The sequence below is a fragment of the Leishmania mexicana genome, chromosome 15 (genome assembly GCF_000234665.1).
Source record: "Leishmania mexicana MHOM/GT/2001/U1103 complete genome, chromosome 15".
Taxonomy (NCBI): Eukaryota; Euglenozoa; class Kinetoplastea; order Trypanosomatida; family Trypanosomatidae; genus Leishmania; species Leishmania mexicana.
This window is the reverse complement of record NC_018319.1, coordinates 542,393-559,260: the sequence shown is the minus strand read 5'-3', so window position 1 is coordinate 559,260 and position 16,868 is coordinate 542,393. Positions and strand designations below refer to the sequence as shown.

Genomic DNA, 16,868 nt, shown 5'->3' with positions numbered 1-16,868 from the left:
AGCCGCCACCTCTTTTGTGGCAAACGGAGTGAGAGGCTTGAAACACCCCGCCATCTTCCTCGCGCTTTTGCTCGCCCAGGCCTTTTGTTAACGTCGACGCCTCCGCTGCAGGTGTTTTGTTCAACAGTGCGTTCTTGACGACGGGTCTCTCTCTCTCTGTGTTACTCCCTCGCCATTCTTCCCCCCCCCCTTTCTGTTCACCATGGCATTTCTTCTCGCACATGCGTTCACCGGCGTACGCACCCACAGCACAGCCAGCGTTGCTGTCACCGCCCACCACTTGATTCCTTGTGTCCTCCTCGTATCTGCCCTACACTCTCGGGATCAAAAATGAAGAAAGGCGCGGCCACTGGATGTCGGCCAATGCTCTCCGAGAAGCGTCGGGAGGCGTTGGGCAAGATGTACTCCCTTGTCGGCACGCACAGTGCGGTGAAGCTTTGCCGCTGGCAAAAGTCGATGATGAGGGGGCGGGGTGGATGCTACAAGTGGACCATGTACGGCATCAAGTCACATCGGTGCATGGAGGCGACTCCAAGCATGGCATGCGCAAACAACTGCGTCTTTTGCTGGCGCCTCAACTCAAACCCGACGGCAGCAGAGTGGAAGTGGATGGTCGACGCACCAAAGGATGTCGTGGAAGGAATGATATCGAGTCATCAAGCCCTGATCAACGGTGTGCGTGGGATGCCCGGTGTAACGGATGAAGCTCTCGAGGAGGCATTGACTCCTCGCCACTGTGCTCTGTCCCTTGTCGGCGAGCCGATCATGTATCCGTACGTGAACGAGTTTCTTCAGTTGCTGCACGCCAAATCGATATCCTCCTTTCTTGTCAATAATGGTCAGTTTCCGGACGCCATCCGCAATCTGGCTCCGGTAACGCAGCTGTACCTGAGCGTAGATGCTCCGAACCAGAAAACAATGAAGATCCTTGACCGCCCTGTGCTCCCAGATTACTGGGAACGCTTCAACGAGAGCGTGAACAACATGCGAGAGAAGAAGCACCGCACTGTGTTTCGGCTCACCATGATTGATGGATTCAACATGGAGCCGGAGAACCTCCCCGAGTACAAAGAGTTGTTTGATCGAGGGCAGCCGCACTTCATCGAGATTAAGCGCCTCACGCCGGCTTTTTCCGGGAATCATAACACCATTCTTCGCATCAAGAACGTTCCCTCATGGGACAAAATGAAAGCGTTTGCTCAGCAGCTCTGCGGCGCGATTGGCAATGGAACGCAGTATACGGTGGCAAGCGTCCACGAGCACTCCGGTTGCATCTTGCTGGCACACCAGCGGTTTGTCCTCGATGGCCGAGTGCACAGCTGGATCGATTATGACAAGTTCGATACCATCGTTCAAGACCCCGCGCGAGCTGCGGATATGGTGCCGGAAGACTACCTGTTGCCTACACCGACGTGGGCACTGTTCGACTCGCCTGCGGAGGGGTTTGATCCAGCACAAAAGCGTCACATCTCCAACAAGCGGCGCAAGCACATGGAAAGCGTGGCAGCGGCCTCGCCGCAGGTCGACGGGTGTTGCTTCACTAATGCCGAGTCTACTGTCGTTCAATCTGCTGAGGCGTAGTCGCTATCTTCACAACACACTAAAAGTAGTCCTTGTGCCCTTGGAAAGCGACAGGATGTTAACGAACACAACCCAAACAAAAAAGCGCAGACGATAGCTTCACGATGGACTCATGCGAGTGACTGCGGAGTACGCACGGCTGTGTGTTGTCATCTTAGTACCACTCGGCAGATTGAAACGTTTCGGCTTTCCATCGGGTGCTTATGCGGATGCCTCCAGCAGTCTTGGTGATGTCTATCTGTGCGCGCGTCCATTGCGTTGGCGTGTGCGGAGGCTCGGCACGGAAACCCCTGACTTTCAAGGAGAAATAAGCAAAGTTACACTGTGCGTGTGGGTGTGTACGCCTTGTATCTATTTCTCTTTTTTTGGCTTCTTCGGCGACGTTACCCTCTTCCCGTTTCCTTCTCGCTCTCCGTTCACCTCTACCTCTTTGCTGCTCCCCCCACCCCACGCACATGCACACACACACACACGTGGACACACTGACTGTTGTTGTTCTGTTCCCTGCGTGTGTGCAGTTCACGAAGCGTTGACTGTGACTCCACCCTCCACCGGTGTGGAATATGATTTGCTGCTAGCTGGTTAGAGCTGCCAGTACTTGAGTTCTGTTCTGCGCATCGTAGTATTGCAAATATGTCAACTAGGCCTCTTTTAGACGACGCACGCCTCTCACGTGGTGTGGGTATCCGGTTTGTGTCGCTTGTCGTACCTGTAACTGTCACCATGTTGGCCGTGGTATGGAGCCTCTCGTGCCTCTCGCCAATCTACGTGAACAACCGGGCGCCGCCTCTGCCGGTGATGGTAAACGAGAATGACGCGGACACGGTTGGCGAGAAGTTTGTGTACTCACTGGTGGCGGCCCTGATTGTCGTTGGATGCGTCGTGGCCGCAACGGTTGCAACTGTGGTGCTCTATTACTTTCATCTCCAGTTTGTATTGTATGGCTGGCTGGCGTTTTCGGCAGTGTCAATGTTTTTTATGTTGCTGTGGATTTGGCTGGACTTGTTCTGCACATATTTCCAAATCCCTTACAACGTCATTTCGATGGGCATCTTTGTGTGGAACTTCGGGGTGGTGGGTCTCATCGCCCTCTTTTACTATTCTCACCCTACTGTGACGCAGGTGTATTTGGTCATCGCCTCCATCTTGACTGCGTGGTCGCTGACGGCGCTGCCGGAATGGTCGACGTGGGCGTTGCTGATCTGCATCGCCACGTACGACATTCTTGCAGTTCTCTGGCAGCAGGGGCCACTGCATCGACTAATCAAGATAGCTCAAGAACGCGACGAGCCGATTCCAGCATTTGTCTACAGCAGCGCACACAGCATCGCTCCGATTACACAGCCCGCAACAGCGAGCTCGGCGCGTGTGCCGGCAACGGCAGCTGAGTCTTTCATGTGGACGGTGCAACACGCCGCTCCGTTCAAGCTGGGCCTTGGGGACTTTATCTTTTACAGCCTTCTCGTTGGTCGTGCCTCATTTTCCGGCTTTGTATCGTGGGGTTTCTGTATGGTGAGCATCCTGGCGGGCATGCTGGGCACGCTGCTGTCCTTGCTGCTTTTCCGAAACTCGCTGCGCGCGCTGCCGGCTCTGCCGTGCTCTATTTTTCTCTCTACTGTCGTCTTCGTGCTCTGTAGACTAATTGTGGAGTCGCTGAGCTCCTTTGTGAGTCATCACCTGTTGGTGCTCTAATTCACCCGTTTTGCCTCCTCTTTTTTGGCTTGTTCTCCGCTGCGTACTCTCCCGTGTGTGTGTGTTTACGGGTGTGCTTGGTTTTCCTCCGCTGCCGTTACGCACTCCGCTAGGGAAAACATCGCCCACGACTCCACCGACGTCCACAACTAACACGAGATGATCCACTATGGTATTTCAGGAAGCGAGAAAGAGGGAGGCGTATCGTGGCAAACGTGCTGTGCTGATGCGGTATCTTTGCCCCTGCTACAGAGCTGTGAAGCGGACGCTGCTCTCTCGGATGAGTACCCCGTCGCTCGTTGCCAGCGGGCCTCGCAAACATCACTATTATCGGCGTTGTATCCTCACTTCCTCCTCACCTCGGCCCCTTCCATCCCACCCAAATGTGAGACACAGACACGATTTCTGACTCTGCATCCTCTCGTCGTGCGCTAATCCATCCATCGTCTGGTTCTCCTTCTATTGATGTCTTTTATCTCACACCGCTTTCGCACGCTCTCTCTATATGTGTGCGTACCAACTCCTCTTGCCACAAGTCCTCGTCCGATTATCTATAGCCACTCTCTCTGTTTTCAGCTCTCTACTTTCAAATAACTTATCACACACATTTGTTTTGTGTGTTATACCGAAGATGCCGCCGAAGCAGTACGACGATAACAGCGACAGCGTCCCTCCGCACGACAGGGCGGAAGCGCTGGCGATGGAGTACGAGACTTCGCACCACGAGCGTCCTGGCACAAAGAAGCACAACGAGACGCCCAGCCACCAGGGCAAGCCGAAGTCTGTGCGGTGATGAAAGAAAAAAACCGCAAGAAAAAAGAAACGTGTATGGTGCTGATAGCAGGAACAGGAGTGCTTGAGTACCAGCCCGTGCTGTTGCGTAGGTGTGTGTGTGGGGGGGGGAGGCGGTAACTGCTATTTTAGCGTTCTGCATTGCTCCTCACAAACCAACCCGAACACACGTAAATGAAAAGGGCGGCATTCAGCTGCCGTCTGAAAAATTCGCACAAAAAAAACGTTTGAAGTCTTATGAGAAGTTTCTACTCGCTTCCCCATATTTTTATCGGTTAGTCTTTTTTTACATGATGAATGCGTTCCGCACGCGCACTGGCGACGGCAGTTGCTAGTTCCTTCCCCCCTCCCTCAATGCACATGCAGCAACGGATGCCTTTATCCTATTTCTCTTTGTCTTTCGAGAACAACAGCAAATGACATTTCTTTCTTCTGTCTTCACTCTGATGAAGCGTGATGATATTGAATCTGCGACCATCTGCAGCGTGCCACCTCTGCCTCAGAATATATGCCTGAACGTGTGTGTGTGTGTATATGTGTCCGTGTGAGTGGCGTCTAACTCGCCTCACGCCGCCCCCTCCCCAATACACACACAAGCAGGGTTGCGGTCGAAGATGACGGTGTCACCAGTGGTGCGCGCGAGATCATGCATCGCCGTGGCGCTGAGGGCCGCCTCACAGGTGTGTCGCCGAGTATGATAAGGAGATCTCGGCTCATGACAGCACTCGAAGCTCTGAATGCCGCTTGTCTTCCTCAAGACCCCTTTTCCATGGAGCACCTTGCATATGTGTTCATTTAGGGAACGAGTGCTTTGTAGTGTACGGCAGACATGGGAATCGATCTGATGCGGATTCGTTGCCCTCACCCAAACATATCTCATCGCCTCCCTCTGCATCTTCTCCCGCAAGAGCTGCAGGGTGGAACTCTTCTCCACCTTCTTTTCGTATCTAGTTTTCCCCTCCTCCTCTCTATCGATTTTTCCTCTGCTTGAAGCACGTTCAGACGTACGGTGCATGAAGTAGGGCGAGAGGCGCTCTTCGTTGCAACAGCTACTCGCAGATGAGCTCAAAAAAACAGGATGCATCAGCAGAGCTTCTTAGCGAGCTGCGCGCCGTCATCGTGAGCGGCGGCTCGATGAGCACGCTTGACGAGCAAAAGGTTAGGTCGGTGGTGGAGAAGATAAACGAGTCGTACGCATGTATTAGATCTATCGCGACAAACCCGTACGCTGATCTGACGCAGCCGTACTACATGAGCTCCATGAATTACTACCGTGCCAAATGCTTGCGAGACAAGCGCTGCCTCCTCACGTACCTTTTGTGGAGGCAAAAGCAAGTTGCAAAGGCGTGGTGGAGCGTGCGAGACAACTTGCTGGAGGGCTTCCTGTCCGCAGCGGAAGCCAAGTACTTGTCCGATTACCAAGGCACCATGGTGGAGTACATGACCTCCTTCGACGTCCCACTAGATCTGCGCGCATACTTGTGGAGACCCCCGTCCGTACGACAGCTTGAGGTCCGCGGCCGCTGCCACTACGAGTTTCGGTCCCCTGTCAGCGGCAAGACCATTATCATCAACAGCGGCGATCAGCTTTTCCTGAGCTTCGAGGAAGCTGAGCCTCTCATTCAGCAGGGCATCGTCGAGCTGGTGGGGCACTGATTGGGCTTAAGTGCTGCCTTTTCTCTCTACTTCGCCTTTTCGCACTCATAGATGTCTCCCCCCCCCCCCTCTTCCACGCACGAGTGGCATTGTCCCTTCCCGTGCGCCGCCATCTTCTTCCCTCAGAGAGGTGCCGCAAGTACTGGGGGTAGGGAGGGACGAGGGAGGGGGGCGTTTCTGCTGAGCATGTTGTACCATAGAGAATCGGAGTGGTGAGAAGAAATGTTGGCGCACATCTCAACCCATTGGACCTGGCGGGTGAGTCGCCAGCAGCTCTATTGCACGCTCCACAAGAGTGCTTTGCAGTATATAGCTTTTCCATGACTGCACGCTCCTCCAGAGCATTCACCACGGCGTGTGCGCGTTGCTGTGGCGTTCTTGTGCGAACGCATTATGATCTCGATACCCCGTATCATCACTTTCCCCTGCCTGCCGCTATTGTACGTCTTCTTTCTACTCCTCTTGTCGCTCACGTCTCACATGCCTGCGCTCTACCACGCTTCTCTGTTCTGCTCTCCTTTCTCTCCCGGATAAGTCACCGTCGTCGGTGTCCTGAGTGGCGTCGAGATATTTCTAATTGGGCGCATTGCCTTCCCTGCCGGCCCCATTCACGCCGGGCAGCGGAGCAGAGACGACGCGATCGGCGCCAGCCAGTGTCGAAGCAGAGGCGGCGCGCATCGGCCGTTCCTCGTGTTGTGGCGTTCTTTTCCTGTTGCATCTGTTCTCCCCCTTTTCTTGACAATGCGCATCTCACCCAACTCACTCAGCGAGGCCGCCTCGCAACTAGAGCAGGATAGAGAACGTGACTTTTTCCGGCTTCTCTACATCGTCGACCGAGCGCGTCGGTTTCTCTCCATCCCGGTGAGCAATGTTGATTGGAGGCTGACGTGCGACTGCCTGGACGACATGAATCACCGATATGCAGACACCGCCTTTCTTCTCGGCTTCACCGGCGGCTATGTGCTGCGCAACCGAACCGGTCGCACGCTGTTGTCTCGCTTCTGGTTCTCGATGTACTTGGGTCTTGTCTTTTATGACTGGGAGCTGCGGCGAGCCACGCGCGCGCCGGCGCTGGAGTACTGGAACTCTATCTGCACCGTGGACACGGAGGTCGGTCGTATCGCTCGAGTGCTGCACACCCCCGCCCGATTTTACGAAGCGGCACCGATGAGCACTGCATTCAGCGGCGTGCAGCCGCCGCTGCCGCGAGGCTCCTCCTCCTCTCCCTCCCCGACTCCTCACGGAGCCTCGGTGCGCGACTGGCTCTGCCGCTACATCTCAGATACGACGCCGTCGGTGCTTCTGACGACGTTATGCTCGCACCTCTTCGAAGGCTCCAGCTGGCGGCACCGCACGAGCGACAACGTGGAGGTGACGGCGCTTGTGATCAACAGCCGCTTCTTTCACTGGAAGGTGTTTGAGTCGTGCCAGGTGCAGCGAAATGAGGTGACGGAGTACAACATTAGCTTAAAGTGGTTCCCAAGCTTCGCAGCGAGGGACAGTCTTCGCCGCTCCTTTCAATGCCGCGAACTCATCCTGGAGAAGTCTACGCTAGGGGGACGGCTGTGGTACAGGACACATTTCTCGTTGCTGCGGTGTCTGGGGTTGGACTCGCAATAGTGTCTTCACAGAGCGCAGGCGTGCAGAGCACGCAGAGAAAGGCTGCAGGCTCACACAACTGAAGTGTTTTATTCCATGAGCCGAAGTACCGTAGCGGACCCAAAAAACGCATTAAGGGAAAGGGAGGAAACACCCGCGAAGGCGACGACGCGAAGGGTGCCTCAAGCGTTGCGTTCTAAGTGGAGGCTGGTTTTCGATGGGTATCGGTCGAGTGCGTCTTCAAGCTGGTACGGAAGCTTCCCATCGATACGCAAAGTTCTCTCCCCCTCACTCTCACACTACCACTGCTGAGACATAAAAGCGAAAAGAAAAAGAGACAGATCTATGAACAGGGGACGTGCGCTTGATGACATTGCATGCCTCACCACCCCCTCCCGCTTTTCCTTCCTTTTGGATGTACGCTTCTGTTGCGGGATGGCTCGGGCGTTTTGTGGTACCTCATATTTCTGCCTATCTTGTTTTGGTTACTTATGTTATCGCTTCTCCGTAACTCTCTGCGGTCTCCGCCACTGTCATGTGTGACTCCCCGCTCATATGGACCACTGCGCACACAGTACACTCATCGTTTGACATCCCCCCGCTCCCTTTCCCGCGCTGGGGAAGGAGTGGGTGAGCGGGTGTGTTTGCGTGTGTTCACTCACGCGCCTTGCTCTCTGTATTTTTTTTTGGAGACTTGCACGCACCACCACCACAGTCATCACATAGAGTACCGTAGACGCGGATCTTTGCGCAGACGTCGGATCCGCTTTTGCCGCTGCCATGATGCGCCACTTCCGCGTCTTCTCTGCGGCGCAGACGCGGTGCGCAGTGCGTACCAAGATGACGGGTTTCAATCTCTTCACGCAGGACATGCAAAAAGAAAGGAAAGTGCTGACGACAAAATCGTTCAAGGGAGGCCATGAAAACATGCGAATCATGGCAAAGCTGTGGGGGGAGCTGCCGTTGGGCCAGCGTGCGATGTACAATACGCGGGCACTGCAGCGCGCCGCACTCGTTGTCAGAGACCAAGAAAGAAAGAACAACACGTTCAACTTGCTCATGAAACTCTTTGGCAGGGATAAGGTGCTTCTGACAGCGGGCAACGAGACTTTCACCGCGCTCATGGCGAAGTCGACAATGCACGCGATGAGTCACCGCGACAAGAACCGACTGCGGGAAAAACTGAATGTGGATGCGCTCTGTACGAGAAAAGAGCGATTCAACGAAAATGTGGCATCCACCTTCAAGCGGTTTGTGAGTCCCAACATGCTACTCTTCAGCTCTTTCACAGAGATGCAACGCTCCGTTGCACCAACGCGCAAGAGCGCCTTTACGGCAATAACGAAGGTTCTTGCCGTTTCTAACCTCACCGTCTCGGGGGAGGAGTACGTCATGAAGTGCTATAGCTCCCTCTCCCCAGAGGTGCGGAACTTGTTTGCCCCCATCTCGGATGTCGAGGCACCCTTCTTCGAAATGTTCTGCGGCGACCGGTGCGCTGGTTTCGACCGTAAGCGCTTTGAAATCATACGGCTGTTCGCGTCGTTTCGCGGCATCGAGGTGGACCTCGGTAGCAACGCGGTGCAGGATGAACTCTTTCGCTCCCTCATCAACACGGATCGGTCGCGCGACGGCATCTACTTCAGAGTTCGCCGCAGCCTCGAGCGACTTGAAAAGCTGCGTAGTTCTGACTGCGGCTTGTTTATTGCAAAGCACTTACCTCAGTCTGTTGATGTGCCCCCCGCCGCGTACGGCATCCACAGCAGCTTGGACGATGTCAGCGTCGCAACCCTACTCGCCGAGACACGCTGTGGTCACTCCGTGTACGACGATATCCTTACCCGGGCCGCCATGCTGCGCACAAAGGAGAAAAACAAGCTGCTCGGAGTGTACAAAGTGGCGCGCATGATAACGACGGACACGGTAAGCAACAGGCAGGCACGTGTGGAGAAGTTGAAGATCAAGGTTGATCCACAGCTCCGTGCCGCCAAGCCGGTGCTCAAGTTGAATGCGGCGCCCGCGCCATTGCGCAAGAAGAATCGACTGTCAGCTCAAGTGCCTTTGAAGAAGCTGACGACAATGGCAGAGCCGCAACGGAAGCAGACGGTGCCGATCGTCACCACGGCGCCTTCGACAAAGGCCACGCCGGTGGCTTCTCCTAATAGAAACGCTCCGCCTGCAGTGAAGCTTCAGCTGGTCACCAAGCGAGCTGCCGGCTTTTCCCGCACTAAAACGAAGGGCGTGCCCGCCTCCTGCCGAACCCGCGTGAAGGTCAGCGCTGCCCGAAAGGTAGCCGCGGCCGCTAGCAAGAAGGTGCTAGAGAAGGTTACCTCCACTTCACAGGCGACAACCATCACAGACGAGGGAGACTTCTTCGCCGAGGACGTCATGGCGGACGGCGAAGGGGACGACATCGAGCTCGACGTTGCCGACGAATTCGCTGGTGTCACGAATGCGCAAGTGACAGCGCCCACGGCGCCAGTGAAGCAGAAGCGTAAGTCCGCCGGTCTTCGTGCAGCTCGCAGTCACCTCTTTGCGCCCGAGTCGATGCTCCCTGCGACGGCACGGTCCCAGAAGGTGATTATGGCGCACACCCCCACGTGTAGAAAGGCACCGCGGCCGGTGCACACCTCCCCATCATCCCCCTTTGCTCCTGCGCGACGCAAGGTGAGCTTTGCGGACAACATCCGCGCTCAGCTGGCCAGTTTGTTGTAGTCACCGGGTCGCGTGCGCGGTGCCGGATGCGGGGAGCGGCTTGGCCCGTCTGTTCACGCGCGCTAAACAACATATAGAAAAAAACACTAGAGACTGCCCTTTCTTCTCTCCCAGCTGCCCCCCCCCTTGTTTCCCATCGACCATGCGTGAAGGTCGTCTCCACCACCTCGTATTTGTCCAGCGGTGGTATGGTAATCGCGGCCGATTTGAGGTGACTTGGAGAATGGCAAGACAAGGACGCGGGGAAAAAAGGACAGGTGGAGGGGAGCGTGTGTAAGTGGTAGATGCACGCACACTCATCTGCTCATGAGGGCAAGTAACGCCCCAGCAGATGCTTTACATAGACAATGGAAGAACGAAGCACCATCGATACCGGAAAGCAATACAGACTCGTATACATACACATACGCAAACGTCTACGCACGACGCACACATGATGACAGCCGAATAGGTCTGCGGTGCCATCTCGAAGAAAAATGCACAGGAGGCACAGCTGAGACAGCAGCTGAGCTGTCTCGGCTGTGGTACGACGTGTTCCGTCCACGTTGTTTTCTGCCCATCCCTTAACGATTGTGCCACGCGGGTGCGTTCATGTGGCTCGTTGTCGAAGCACGCCAGCGCGGTTGCCGGCCACAAGGGTACGCCGCTGGCGCGGCTGGGGAGACGTGGGGACATGACGTGTCAGTATGGTGACACCAAGCGAAGAGTGTGAGAGGGGCGAAGTGCTGAGATGAAAGATCTGCTGCTGAATGGGCGAAGAGCGGGTGCGTGGTATGTGAAGGATAGCCGCCCAAGCTGAACACGACGGCTCGATCTTCTCCGTGAGGGGACGGTGCGCGTCCTCCTCTTCTGTTGCCGTTTCTCTCTCTCCCTGTATGCCTCGCCATCATGTATCATTACGGATCTCCTGTCCTGCCCCACTTCTTGCTGCCTTCTCGCCTACGAACTACGCAATGTGGTCAGTACGCCTCTCTCCTATCCAGCTCCACGCGCGCGCATTGACCATCATCAAAAGGAAACCGCCAACGGCACCCAAGGAACTTGACCGGGGTTTGAGGCTCTTCAAAAGGCGGCCTAAGGTGTATTTGCACTCGAGCACTTTTGGAACACATGCGCCCATGCGTGCACGGCCACACACGGGACCCGTCATTGTCTCTTCCGCTCTCTTGCTCCTGTTGCCGCCTTCCACACTGACACGCACACACACACACACACACACACGCCAGTCCACACACGCCACACGACCCCTTTTTCGCCTGTTCTCTTTTTTTAGGTTCGTATCGGCCGCTGTCTTCGATCTGTTATCACCTGGCAGTGACGCCGTGCAGGGATGTATTCAGCGGTCTTTTCCCCCGGTGAACCTTATTGCGGCGCAACCGGCTCCAATCACCTATGTGAGGCAGTGGCGCTCTGCCAGTCGATTCTGGCGCGCTACCGTCGGACTGGTACTTCCTTCTCCTCCACGGAGCTGAAGGCGGTTCAGGCCCTGCGCACTGAACTCCCTGATACCGCGCAAGAGCCCGCTGCGAATAGCGCGGCTTCACCGAACCCGGCGACCAATGACTTCATGAGAATCCTCGATGACGCAAACGACGTGCCACACAACCCAGAGGACGACACTGTTGCGTTTGTGGAGGAGTGCTGCGACAACACCAAGGAGCCAACGGAGCTGTTTGCCGCCATTAATGAGCGCATTTCTGCCGTTGTTGGCTCGCGCAATGCCCGCACGTACATGGTGATCACAAACGACAACCTCCTATGGGACCCCGTCAACGGCGTTGCCGCCCTTATCGACAATGCCACACATTTGGGTAAGTGCGCGCAAGCGCGTAACATGGAGACAATTGCCAACACCCTGTATATTCCCCTCTGGTCTCGGTCCGAGCTCGTTGGCTGCGTGGAGGCGCCGGGTGGCTGCATTCCGAGCGACAAGGCTAACTGTGCTCAGCTTCTGCTCCGGAGCGTCACCGTTGCCGTCCGCAACAGCATCAACATCTCCATCAAGAAGAGCGAAGCAAATAAGATCGAGGCCATGGTGAGCATGGCGACACGGCTTGCTCGAGACACGTTGGAGGAGTCGGTGCTGGTGCAGTCCATCATCAACACGGCAAAGACGCTGACGGAGAGCGACCGGTGCAGCATCTTCCTGGTGAAAGCGGACGGAAGCCTGGAGGCGCACTTCGAGGACGGCAACATTGTGGTGCTGCCTGCAGGGACGGGCATCGCAGGTTACGTTGTGGAATCGGGTACCGTGGTGAACATCCCGAACGCGTACGAGGACGAGCGGTTCAACCGGTCCGTGGACAAGGTGACTGGCTACCACACACGCACGATCCTGTGTCTGCCGATCGCGTTCGAGGGCACGATCGTTGCCGTTGCGCAGCTGATCAACAAGCTGGACATGGTGACACAGAGCGGGCAGCGACTTCCGCGCGTGTTTGGGCGGCGCGACGAGGAGCTGTTCGAGACGTTCTCGATGTTCACTGCCGCGTCGCTGCGCAACTGCCGCATCAACGATACGCTGCTAACGGAGAAGAAGAAGAGCGACGCGATCCTGGACGTTGTGGCGCTGCTGTCGAACACGGACATCCGCGACGTGGACAGCATTGTGCGGCACGTGCTGCACGGCGCGAAGAAGCTGCTGAACGCGGACAGGTCATCGATGTTTCTGCTGGATAAGGAGCGCAACGAGCTGTACAGCAAGATGGCGGACAGCGCGAACGAGATCCGGTTTCCGTGCGGGCAGGGCATTGCCGGCACTGTTGCCGAGTCCGGCGTTGGCGAGAACATCATGGACGCGTACGCTGACTCGCGCTTCAACAGCGCTGTGGACCGGCAGCTGGGCTACCGCACACAGTCCATCCTGTGCGAGCCGATTACGCTGAATGGCGAGGTGCTTGCCGTGGTGCAGCTCGTCAACAAGCTTGACGGCGACGGTAGCGTGACCTGCTTTACGCCCATGGACCGGGGAACGTTTCAAGTGTTCTCGCTGTTTGCGGGCATCTCGATCAACAACAGCCATCTGCTGGAGTTCGCGGTGAACGCGGGTCGTGAGGCGATGACCTTGAGCCTGCAGCGCAACAGCATTACGGCGCTGCGTGCTCCGAAGAGCGTGAAGGTGATCGCGGTGACGCAGGAGGAGCGTGAGGCAGTGATGTCGATTGACTTCGGGGACGCATATGACTTCACCTCACCGGACTTCAGCCTGTTTGAAGTGCGCGAGAAGTACAGCGAGCCGATGGATGCGGCTGCCAGTGTTGTGTATAACCTGCTATGGAGCAGTGGTCTACCGGAGAAGTTTGGTTGCCGTGAGCAGACACTGCTGAACTTCATCTTGCAGTGCCGCCGCAGGTACCGCCGCGTGCCGTACCACAACTTTTACCACGTCGTGGACGTGTGCCAGACGCTGCACACGTACCTGTACACAGGCAAGGCATCGGAGCTCCTGACGGAGCTGGAGTGCTACGTGCTGCTTGTGACTGCGCTGGTGCACGACCTTGACCACATGGGCGTGAACAACAGCTTCTACCTGAAGACGGACTCGCCGCTGGGTATCCTCTCCAGCGCGAGCGGGAATAACTCTGTGCTGGAGGTGCACCACTGCAGCCTCGCCATCGAGATTCTGTCCGACCCCGCCGCAGACGTGTTCGAGGGGCTGAGCGGACCGGACGTCGCGTACGCGTACCGCGCGCTGATCGACTGTGTGCTGGCCACCGATATGGCGAAGCACAGTGACGCGCTAGTTCGCTTCACAGAGCTGGCTACGAGGGGGTTTGATCAGGAGAACGAGAACCACCGTCGCCTGGTGATGGAAACGCTGATCAAGGCCGGTGACGTGTCGAATGTGACGAAGCCGTTTGAGACGTCTCGCATGTGGGCGATGGCTGTGACGGAGGAGTTCTACCGCCAGGGTGACATGGAGAAGGAGAAGGGCGTGGAGGTGCTGCCGATGTTTGACCGGTCGAAGAACAACGAGCTGGCGCGTGGGCAGATCGGCTTCATTGACTTCGTAGCTGGCAAGTTCTTCCGGGATATTGTGAGCAACTTATTTCACGGAATGCAGTGGTGTGTTGACACGGTAAACTCCAACCGCGCAAGATGGCAAGCGATCCTAGATGGCCGCCGTGACTCCACCCGATCCTCCATTGCTTAAGGCGTCGTACTCGTGGTATCGTGGATGGCTGCGATGAGAGTACTCACAGCGGATGTCTTTCGCGAAGTGAAAGCGTTGTGCTGACCCCTCAATGGGGATGGTACGAGGGACGTCGGTCGCCGCTGTGCTGCTCGTGTCTTCGCGTCTTGCCCCCACCTCAGTATGTGCACCGGGCCGTCATTTACCTCTATACCCGTCGCTATACCCGCGGCGCGGGATGGTTTGTATGTTGGGGAGCCCACCTCTCTCTACTGCAGGACCTGTCCCCGTTGAGTGGCACCTATCGCACTGCTGAGGACAAGGTGGGGCACATGTGGGCGCGTGTGTTGTGTGTGTTTTTTTCGGCTGCCGTCTTCTCTGTCGTCGCTATTCGCTTTCTCATGAGCGGACCTATTTATATGCTCTTTCCTCGGAGGAGCGATTAGCCTTCGAAAACTGAACTGTACGGAGGGGGGGTGAGCAGTGCACACGCACGACACCTACTCGTCTCTTCATTCTCCTTTTATTTGGTGTGGGTGCGGCCGGAAGACGGTTTCCCGTCTGTGCATCCGCTTCTCCCTTTTTCCTTTTCTGTCTTTTGTTGTGCTTCCGGGAACTCGCCCGCCTCCCCCTCCCCTTCCGTTTTTTCCTAGCATGTGTGCGTCTGTGCCCCTGGTGAGAGACGGGGTGGGGTGACGGCACCCCACAGCGCGTGGCATCCCCAAGGGTCATCTGTACACCCCAACTCTGTCTCTGGGAAGGAAGCCCAGCAGTGCACCCCCCCCCTTCTCCCCTCCTGTATCCCTTGCCAATGCGGAGCCGCTTCTCCTGGTAACAGGGTCAAGCACCTACAGCGTAGGGAGGTCAGAGCAGGATGCCGCTGCTGACGTCGGCGGCCAGGTGCCGGATGGCGTTGCGCCGGAGCGACCTGCGACAGCGCACATGCACGACTCATGTGATGGGCAGAGAGTGTCGGCGTGACTCAAATGCATCCCACCCCCGGCCCTCTCACACTGTCCTGCTGCTCTGTGGGGGGGAGGCCCTGTGCCATCGCGATGGGATTGCACGGTGTGGCGACCGGCACAATGTGAGCGGTTGTGAGGTGGCCTGCGAGGCGGGTGGGTGGCGGGTAGGGTTTGAGGCTGACGCGCTGTGCCCTCAGATGCCCGAGCTGAGGCATTGCTGTCGCGTGTGTGTCTCTGCAGCTGCTTCGCACCAGGCGATAGGGGGCCCGTGACAGGGCCGGTGCAAGAGTTGGGCTCGACCTCATGCTGCATAGGACAGAGGTAGATACGCTGGAGCCCCCCTCTCGTTAACTCATGTTCATCTTTTGTGTCGCTTATTACCTGTCCTTCCCAGGGTGTTGGTGTACTAGTGTCGTTCGTATGTCTCCCCCTGTTTCTTTTTGGGGTTTCTTGGGTCGGCAGAATGGGGCGATGGGAGGAGGAGCAGGTAGACTTGTGTTGTGTGATGTCGGCAAGAACAATGCGGTAGCTCTCCCCCCCCGTTGTCTTCCCTCTTCCTGTTTCTGTTGGGCGAGGAAAGCAACAGACTTGTATAGCACAGGGTGTTGGTGGCGTCTGCTGTGTTACATGTGCGACGAAGCCTCGCGCAAACTGTTTGGGGTCCCTGGAGGGGGTACTGCGAACGGGAGGACATGGCGAGGCAACGTGTGCGGGATAAGGTCGTGGCACAGAGAGGATACGGCTATGATAGGGCTGTGCGCTGTGGGTTTTTCCTCAAAGTTCGTGCTAAAGCTCCGTCCAAAGGTGATGAAGTTGGGATGAGGAAGCATGCATGAACGGACCCGTGGTTTCATCACCCCCTTTCGGCGCCACCGTCACCACCCCCACTCCTCCTTTTGCTCCCCCGTGTCCAGTATCTTTTTTTTTTCTTGGTTGCTTCTCCTCCTCTTGTGTTTGCTTTCATGCATGTAATCCATGTGCAGTGGGCGGACCACACCGTCACCCCACCGCCCTCCCCTCTTCCCCTCTTTTCCTCCTCGTTTAGTATCCTCTTTTTCTTGGCACCCTTCTTTCCTCCGAGCGACGCAACGCTTCCGCCTCTTTCCTCCCCCTCCAAGCCGTATGTCACACCTCTGCGTCCCTTGCACGCGCCTCTTACTGTACCGTAACCGTTTTCGCGCACATGGGCACCATCTCGGCTTTACTTATATATTACTCTGGCTTGCCAAAATCATGAAGTTCACCCCTGCTGCCCAGCCCATGCCGCCTATCTGTTGCCGCGATCCTGCACCTCTCCGTATCCAGCGTGTCGTTCGAGTCGAATCTCCCGCTGGCCCGCCATGTTGCCCTTGCGTGGAGCCCCTCGAGAATTGTGGCGCATTCAAAGCCGCCCTATGTGGGGCGTGGCGATGGATCAACTGCGAAAAGGGCAGCGGCGCCATTCACAGGAGCAGACGGCGCGTCCCGTCGTGGCCTCTTTCATGCTGCTCTCTCTACGCATCTCTCTCCCTCTCACGGACTACTCTCGGTGGCCACCGCGTGCCCTCCTCGCTCTTTCGCGGCTCTTTTTCCCATTTGTGCGCTCCTCCATCCATTCAACGAAAACAAAATGGGATGCGGCCACGTCTGTCGTGCGTGCATCTCTGGCATCCGTCTGCCAGTGCGTGTGTGTGCGTGTGTGCCTCAGAAGGATCTCAAGTCCCTCACCTCAGCGTCGATCTACCCTCATTCTCGTCGTT

General features: G+C 56.6%; 7 protein-coding genes across 7 annotated transcripts; all 7 read left to right on the top strand.

The window, feature by feature from the left end:
- Positions 1–330: 330 nt before the first annotated feature.
- Positions 331–1,581, top strand: LMXM_15_1540 (conserved hypothetical protein; the record flags this gene model as incomplete). The annotated part of the gene is made up of 1 exon (XM_003873629.1): positions 331–1,581. One exon carries the CDS (start codon positions 331–333, stop codon positions 1,579–1,581), a length of 1,251 nt encoding a protein of 416 aa, XP_003873678.1.
- Positions 1,582–2,214: 633 nt separating this feature from the next.
- On the top strand, positions 2,215–3,273 carry LMXM_15_1530 (putative presenilin-like aspartic peptidase; the record flags this gene model as incomplete). The annotated part of the gene is made up of 1 exon (XM_003873628.1): positions 2,215–3,273. One exon carries the CDS (start codon positions 2,215–2,217, stop codon positions 3,271–3,273), a length of 1,059 nt encoding a protein of 352 aa, XP_003873677.1.
- Positions 3,274–3,778: 505 nt separating this feature from the next.
- LMXM_15_1520 (conserved hypothetical protein) lies at positions 3,779–4,066 on the top strand (the record flags this gene model as incomplete). The annotated part of the gene is made up of 1 exon (XM_003873627.1): positions 3,779–4,066. The coding sequence occupies one exon, from the start codon at positions 3,779–3,781 to the stop codon at positions 4,064–4,066; it is 288 nt and encodes a 95-aa protein (XP_003873676.1).
- A 1,058-nt stretch (positions 4,067–5,124) lies between these two features.
- LMXM_15_1510 (conserved hypothetical protein) lies at positions 5,125–5,721 on the top strand (the record flags this gene model as incomplete). The annotated part of the gene is made up of 1 exon (XM_003873626.1): positions 5,125–5,721. The coding sequence occupies one exon, from the start codon at positions 5,125–5,127 to the stop codon at positions 5,719–5,721; it is 597 nt and encodes a 198-aa protein (XP_003873675.1).
- Positions 5,722–6,462: 741 nt separating this feature from the next.
- On the top strand, positions 6,463–7,341 carry LMXM_15_1500 (conserved hypothetical protein; the record flags this gene model as incomplete). Its single annotated transcript, XM_003873625.1, has 1 exon — positions 6,463–7,341. The coding sequence occupies one exon, from the start codon at positions 6,463–6,465 to the stop codon at positions 7,339–7,341; it is 879 nt and encodes a 292-aa protein (XP_003873674.1).
- Positions 7,342–8,100: 759 nt separating this feature from the next.
- On the top strand, positions 8,101–10,032 carry LMXM_15_1490 (conserved hypothetical protein; the record flags this gene model as incomplete). Its single annotated transcript, XM_003873624.1, has 1 exon — positions 8,101–10,032. One exon carries the CDS (start codon positions 8,101–8,103, stop codon positions 10,030–10,032), a length of 1,932 nt encoding a protein of 643 aa, XP_003873673.1.
- A 1,330-nt stretch (positions 10,033–11,362) lies between these two features.
- On the top strand, positions 11,363–14,185 carry LMXM_15_1481 (putative cAMP specific phosphodiesterase; the record flags this gene model as incomplete). The annotated part of the gene is made up of 1 exon (XM_003873623.1): positions 11,363–14,185. One exon carries the CDS (start codon positions 11,363–11,365, stop codon positions 14,183–14,185), a length of 2,823 nt encoding a protein of 940 aa, XP_003873672.1.
- Positions 14,186–16,868: the final 2,683 nt, after the last annotated feature.